The 7,874-nt window shown below is 37.7% G+C and overlaps 1 protein-coding gene across 1 annotated transcript in view; it reads left to right on the top strand.

The window, feature by feature from the left end:
- Positions 1 to 781: 781 nt before the first annotated feature.
- The window catches only part of MTMR3 (myotubularin related protein 3), a gene marked incomplete at its 5' end in the record, with an annotated part of 51,180 nt that continues 44,087 nt past the window's right edge, over positions 782 to 7,874 (top strand). The window contains 4 exons of the mRNA XM_059827786.1: positions 782 to 850; positions 5,950 to 6,027; positions 6,409 to 6,498; positions 7,715 to 7,831. Coding sequence (XP_059683769.1) covers positions 782 to 850; positions 5,950 to 6,027; positions 6,409 to 6,498; positions 7,715 to 7,831 — 354 coding nt within the window. The remainder of the gene's footprint in view (positions 851 to 5,949; positions 6,028 to 6,408; positions 6,499 to 7,714; positions 7,832 to 7,874) is intronic.

Raw genomic sequence — 7,874 nt, 5'->3', positions numbered from 1 at the left:
AGAGAACTTCGTGTCTCACGTGACTCAAGCTGTTGGAGCAGTCGTTGGGAAGCTATAGACGGCGTCTGCGAATACCTACCGAAGTGACTGCATACGAGTGAGGCAAACCAGATGTTTGATCCGTATCGTTTTTTTTGACAAATGTATGTTTGCGACACGATACTTAAATTTATTTTTTTAGGAAATAGTTGTACGGCTCTTGGAAAGTCAAAGAGAGAGGGCTTGGGAGGAATGGCATCATAAGAGCATTGCTGTTCACCTTGGCTTTTTCGCAGCTTTGCCCAAAGGTACTTAGGCAATAACCGGTATTTAGGGGTCTTCATCTGCTTTCTTGGGTGGCAAAAAAGCTATTTTTGGCACAAAATTAAAACACGCTTTTGAAGCTTGGTACAAAACCGGTTGGATCTTCTATAAAAGAGCTCTCCTCTAGCTTGTCTTCTAAGTGATTTTTTTTTTCCACTTCTGCGTACCAAAGAAGTTTAAAAGGAATGGGAATTGCTTTGTGGCCACCGTTTCTGAACTATTCCTTACCAGAAGAGAGGCCTTAACCGGCACACGTGAACCTGTCAGAATCCAGTCGTTGAATTCCCTCTTTGGGCATGTTAAGATCTCAGTAGTTACGACTCGCATAGTAATTAGTACTTTTTACTTTTTAATTGAGACAAACTAACATAACAGTTGAGTTTCTTGTATAAGTTGCTAGCTGTTTAAGAAGCGATTTTGTTCAATTGAAGGTTCGTGTTTTCAAGTACTGTCTTTCTATTTGCAGTTGCCAATGTGAAGTATCGGAAGAGTATCGTTTGAAACTTTCTGGGACAAAGAGGACTGTTTTATTCTCTCTCATTCTTTGGTAAGCTAATTGTATTATTTTGGTAAGACGAGCTAACTGTTGAAGGTGGATTCTGTGGTTATCATTGATTACTTTCAATTACATAAAGCATTTTCCAAGGCGTTAGAGAAAAATCAATATTTTACTGAGTTGCAATTTGCAAACTTTAATTATAAAAAAAAAGACTTCTGACTCTTAGTTGTACACAATCTTCAAACATGATTCTTTGTCTATCCTGCGCCTATTCCTGAGTAACGTGTAAATGTCCATATTGTTAGCTACTTCCGCAGTAAATACTTAAGAAAGCTATTCAGTTACTTCTGCGTGCAGTGCCAGGAAAGAGGGGAAACCTTGCTGTCAGGGATTGAAACATGGGAAACTGTTTATCCTTATCTCAGAGTAATTTCCTTCCACCTGCGAAAAGGGAAGAAGTGTTTTCACTTTGTAACAGAAGCATCTTTTGCTAAAGCCAGATTGCATTCTTGAATAGTTCATGCTCAAATCTTCGAATGCTTCTTTGACAAAACCTTTGGATTCCCATCTAAAACTTGGACAGGGCAACTGTAACCCGGCATGTAAATAGCTATGTTTTGAGACTGAGGGTCAACTCAATTTGATTTTGATACTAAAATAAACGGAATTCAGGATCTGGACAGGGGACGGAGGGGAAGGCAGTGAAACACTTGGGTGCTTCCTTTTCCTTTTTTTTCCCCTTCAGTTTTTCTTCTTCCTTTCTATAAATCCAACTACGTTTAAATATATGTGAATTTAAATGATCCTTTATTTAGATAATCTTTTTTGTTTATTGTTTAGACTCACTGGCAAACAGATGGTTATTGCTAGTCTTAATTATGTACATAATTTAGACCAGAAGGCACATCTGAAACGAAAGGTAATTAAGACATTCCCATACTGGCTGAACAGAGTCTGAGGTTACAACCTTTACTAACCATCTATCCTTTCGAGCAGAAATAAGGATGGAGAATTAACAAGACTAACCTCGTTTTTGGCATAATTTAGTATATGTGAAACTACGGTTGAAAGGGCAGCACAGTAAATTGATGACATAACCTTTTTTGGCCTCAATCCTGAAAAAAAAAGTTACTTCTGACAATGAAAACAACTTTCACTACACTATTTATGAGCTATCTACTATTTATATGTGATCCTATTTATAAGTGGGAGCCTGAATTTGAGGGTGCTTTTTATGAAGATGTTTCCTTGGTCAGTTATTATCTAAACTGTGTTTGAACATTTCCATTTCATTTCTGGGAAGTGTTTTTACTGTCCTGGAAGAGCTGATTATTTGCCAGCTGCAGTTAAACACAACTAGAATTCGGATTCCATTCTTCGCTCTTAAAAATAGATGGTATGGGTCAACTTGAGAATAGGTTTCTTCAGGCAGTTCGTGCCAGTCTCACTTTGTATCAAGCTGTCCTTCAGAGTAGCGTGGTGTGTTAACGATCACAGGTAAAATTCGACAGAGGGGCTTGTTGGGGTTCACAATATGAAGAATGTCCTCGTTCTCGCCGCTAAGGCAGGGTTCGTAAAGCGAGGGTCAGAAATCCCCTTACTAGGTGTCACGACCACTGTCATCCCTTTTTCTATTCACATGACTAACCTGGGAGAGTTTGCTAAATGTTCGGATGGAAATGGATTAGAAAGCTTTGGTTTAGAAAGAAAATGAGTTTGAAAGTGTGGTTTCAGAGTTATTTCACACAACCTCAGTATGGGCTGCTACCGAGAATAGTGCGTGGTCCCCGTCCCTGGTCCCAGTGGTGTATTTCCTTCCCCTTGTGCTCCATCCAGTCATCCTGAGATCGTGAAGGGAGTGGGATCAGCTTGTTGACATGATGGGAAGTGAATTCTTTCTTTCGGTATATTCACTGCCCATCAGATCAGTGAACTTCATTCTAACAATTCAATGTTTCTTGTTATTTTTGCCAACAATTTTTAGAAATACTTTTATGTTGTGGCAGTTCAGCTGATGAAGCGTTTCACTAATACCTAGAAGCAGCATGAGTGTGCAAACTATTTGTTTTAGAACCAGTCTTAAGTTCTTGTACCATTTATCTTGGCAACATCACAGTGTATGTCTGATAATCCTGATTAAAACTGAATCCACCATATTTTTTTTCACACAGCTTTCCCAAAATTCACCTTAAGAAGGGAAGATTTTCACCTTCATGTAAAAAGTCGCAGTAGTATAATAGAAGCTGTTCTGCGGCTCAATGCAGCGATCAGCATAAGAAACTTGTTCTGCAGTAATTTGGATAGTCTCCACTAATGGTTCAGGCTGGATTTTTAGGGGCACAGCTGTAAGAAATTTTTAAAAGAGCTAATTCTCCAAGCTAATACTGGTTTTATTATCATGTGGATGGTTATATAGTAAACTTTAAAAATGAATAGATTTAATCAATCTGAAGTATAAAAGAATAATTTTGTTACAGCACAGTGCCTAACGTATTAAAACTTTTCATCAGCAATACTAAGCGTGCTTTAGATTTGTAATAAAGCTCATCTTTTTAATTAGGTCTATGTTTCTTTGATAATTGTGCTTGAAGGAATTTTCTGAGACAGCGAAGTATTTTTTTATAGTGCGAAGGCTTTACTATTCATGTTTAAAGCTTTGGTCAAGTTGTATGTAAATCGTCTCGATGAATGGATCTGGAAATGTTTGGTCTTAACGACTGTAACGGTGGCCGCTATTCTGGAAGAGCAGAGTTGGCGCTGGTGAAGAGGCAGTTGGTTGCAGAAGGCAGTCGTGCCAACAGCCTGCCTCCAGCAGCCTGCGGGAACGCTAACCCAGATGTCCTCCGCAAAAGCGTTGGTGTCAATATGCCCTAACTCTCCATCGCTCTTCTGGCTGCCTGTAGACCTGACAGCTTATCGTGATTCTAAGGGTGGAGAAGGCGATTGGTGTAAAGCTTACCGTTTTTAAACCTTGAATCGTTGGTCTTCATTGTATCAGGATATACTGCAAAGCTAATCCAGTGTGTGCCTTTCTTGATGGCTGAGGTGTAGGACAGAGGCTGAGTGGACAACTGAGCCTGTTGCTTAGCCAGCCGTCATTTTAAACTTGATTGAGCAGGAAGCTCATTTCTTTAAATCTTGTAGATTGAGGAGAATGGTGCATGACGTAATCTGAAAACCACAGTGAGAACCGAAGGTTAGAAGCTGAAACCAGATGCGTTTGAGAGAACTGCTGAACCACTCCTTTCTTGGTATCTCCAAGTCAAGAGCAGGCGTGGTTTTAGAAGATAAGTGTACGTAGAATACCAAGTACGTAAAACAGAGCGTACATAAAATACCAAGTCATGCTGGAGTCAAGCACGAGCTCTTGTTTTGAACACAGAGGCTGGAATTTTATGGCTTCTGATATATTAAAGATCAAACCTGATGAATTTATGGCCTTTTTAGCTTTAATCATTGTGATTCCTTGATTATTCTCATCAGTTACAGCATGGGTTACATATGAACCATCTTTCTTCTCCTGTTTCTTTTGAAACAAAAATGTTAAATAATTCTGCCTTTTTAAAATCAATATTAACAATAATACTGTCTTCATCTTGCCGTTGGTAGATAGCATTTCTAGGTTTCCTTAGTTTCTGATGACTTAAAAGAATGTTCCTACTCTCCATGGTTCTTGCAGGCGTGGAAATGTCTGTGCTGGTTTTTTATTTTTCCGTATCAGTTTCCATAGTTGATAGATTCAGACTTCCATCAAGTCTTCTAGCTTTTGTTTTTCATGTTTGTTTAAAGTTGGGATTTTATATCTACTTTTTGCATTAATTTTTAGTGAATTAGTGGCAGTTCCAGCTTGAGTCTGCTCATAATTTCCTCCTTTCATATATATAAACACACATATACACGTCCTTCTGCAAGCTGTGCAATTTTGATCCAACTTGCAAGCTTTTGTATGCTGTTTCTCCCCTACTCTGGGGACATAAAGGCATTTTGTTTATCGTGATGTTCCTATTTAACCGAGGTTTTGGGGACAGTGCAACGCTTTCTTCTCGTTGATCATTTTGCGACAGTGGGATGTTTTAGTTTCAGAAGATGTGCGTCTGCTGCTCCTTTTCCCTTTGTAAATATTCTGTACAATGTAGAGGATGCAGTTAGCGCTTCCTGCGGTGGCGGTGTGCTTGTGAGCTGGTGGATTCAAAGTGCTTTTCTCTGTCAACCGCAACGCCGATAATTTGAAATATATTTATAAGTAAGGTGACATATGAACTGAGAACTGACTGAACTTGACTGATATATTTTCAGTTGTGTCTTTTTAAGTGCTGTAGACTGCAAAACCCATAAAATACCTGAATGAGTCAATTTTTTTTAAAAGGGAAGAACCTACCTGAATTTAAAAAATTGAAGATAAGGTAAATCTCAAAACCAAATTGTAACTTGTGTATTCACTTCCATCATTAAGTTCCTAATAGGGTCAATTGCATAAACATCAAGACTGTATGCTCTTTGATATTTCCAGAAAATTTGCAGATGATAAAAGATCGTGGGATTGTTAGATAGTGAAGAGAGCAAGTCGCTAGCGTATAGTGATCTGGAGCTCTTGGAAGGGTCGGTGCAAGAAAATCGATATTTTGATACGTCCATGGATGTAGAAAATGAGTCGTAACTATAAAATGAGGAATTTTACCTGTATATGAATTCTAATCCATATGCCATAGTTGAAACAAGATTACTTCAAGAGGATCTGTAACAGATCAGACTAAATTATCACAACGATAGCTTTGGTTCTACAACCTATGTATTTGTGAATCACCGTCTGCAAATGACTTGGGAGAAAATTCAGGGTGATCTAGAAGGATGAACATGTTTTTATTTAAATTATATAAACAGTGGTCTAATTGCTGCACTTGGACGGGTATTTTCCCAGCAGTACATTCAGAGATGATTTTTTTCAGAATGAGCAGAAGGAGCCTGACACGTTTTGAAACAATTTTGTCTCTCAGGAGAGCTAGTGTGTATGGCTTTCATCTTTTCATGATTATTGTTTGCTTGCAGTTTTCTAACAGCTGAATTCTCAGTCTTTAAAATTTAATTTACATTTATTTGCCAAAAGAAAATGAATTTAACTTGATTGTTTTACTTTTCTGGTTTTTTAGATTTTAATAAGTGAAGAAGAGCCTCAAAGTATTGTGAGTAAAGACGAGGATTTCTCCTCCTATCCAGGCCGTGTCATGGTAAGCAAAAGGGGTTTGTAAGGTCTGTTACAGAGCAGAATAGGCTAAAAACTGAAAAACATTAGAGAATTCATGTTTACTTGTGGGGTTGTTCGAATTTTAAGTGTAGTGCTAGACTAGGCTAGGCTAATGCTTTTTTCCTAATACAGGTTTTTTTTTTTATGACTTTATTAATCAGGCTGCAGGAAGGAAACCTGTTTCTAATACCGTATTTAGTTGTTTGAATACTTGTCTTTGAAAGTTTAGTAACTTTAGTAAGTTACTGATACCTGAATTCTCTAAACAGTTCATCCTGTTTGAGCTTTTCATTGGTGGTTTCTATGTGCTGAAGAAGGCAGCGAGTGACAGTGCTGAAGTTAACTGTAATGCTTTGTTTCTCAGGATGAAGAGACTCAGCACAGCCTTGAATGCATCCAGGCTAATCAGATTTTTCCCAGGAAGCAGCTGATCCGAGAGGATGAGAACCTTCAGGTAATCACCATGCTGCTCCTTGCCAGTTAAGATCACAATATCTCTACTTGACCTGTGCATTCTTTGGCCTCTCCCGTAGGATCTTCATTTGCAATTCAGCACAGTATTAGGAGAAACACATTGTCTTTTTAAATACCCACGTACTGTTGATAGGACAGAGAGCTTGTGCGTTATATTACAAGAGTTTCCTTAGAATGTCTGAAAAATATAGCCATTACTTGTGTAGTAATTTCAAGTGCTAGGTTTTATTCCATAGTGTAGAACTCTTTTTTTTTTTTAAATAATAATGCTAAGCTAGTTAAATACTACTATTACTACTTCTTACTCAGAAGCTAAAAGTCTTACGTTGCACAAAATGGCTATTTTTCAGTTTCTTAATTTTCCAAAGTTCCTTTTGAAATCGAATTAGTTGAGATAATTTATCCATATAGACACTCTTATATCAACTGAAGAGGTAGGTTTTTTCATTTTAGTAGAAAATATTTTTAATTGATTTAAGCTAAGTTGGTGTAAAACCAGATTATTTTCAAGGTGAGCATTTACACTTTTCACCCAGCTCAGTTAAATTTGGCTTAAGTCACATTTTTAATTAAACAGTTGCAATTTTTATATGCAACATAATACAACTGCAGGTTTTCTAACTTTATAAAACAGCATGTCGTGCATTTTCATATTTGCAGTGAGAAGTATGGAGCAAAAAGTACGATTTGTCTGACTGACTTCAGCTACGTAGCATTTAGGTATCCAGTCTAAGCTGGTTACCTGAGTTTGCTTAGTAAATACTGGGGACCAACAGTGTAGAAGATTATTCATCTTACATGTTTTGCCTACTTTAGGATGAATTTAATAACGTTATGGAAATGCCACTCTCCATTAAGTAAGGAGCGAGAGCATAAATCAAGGGGTTGGTCAGACTGCTTGCCAAAATGTGAGGATATTTTGCTCAGATCTTTCATAAAAATTCATTGTTTTCCGTGACCAAGCACTTACTACTCAGGGAAATTAAGAGAAAATGAGGAATCATTTTTAAAAAAGGCTACAATTAACCTCTGAACCAACCTTATCCAGGATTTTCCTTCTTAGCAGTAATAGCTAGGCTCAATTCTCTGCAGTATTTAGTTTTGATTTTATAATGTTCTGTGCTTGAGTGTATGCTTACAGGAGTTGCACGTTTTTGGTAAATGGTTTCCGAATGATTTTTCTTCCCATTCTGAAGGTCCCGTTCATTGAACTTCATGGTGAGAGTACGGAGTATGTAGGACGAGCAGAGGATGCCATCATTGCACTTTCTAATTACAGGCTTCACATCAAATTCAAGGAGTCTGTTGTGAATGTAAGTGTTATTCACGCTACTATGGTAACACAGGTATTCTGAA

The sequence above is a fragment of the Gavia stellata genome, chromosome 21 (assembly GCF_030936135.1).
Source record: "Gavia stellata isolate bGavSte3 chromosome 21, bGavSte3.hap2, whole genome shotgun sequence".
Taxonomy (NCBI): Eukaryota; Metazoa; Chordata; class Aves; order Gaviiformes; family Gaviidae; genus Gavia; species Gavia stellata.
Note: the sequence above shows the minus strand (reverse complement) of the source record. Positions and strands in the feature narration are given on the sequence as shown.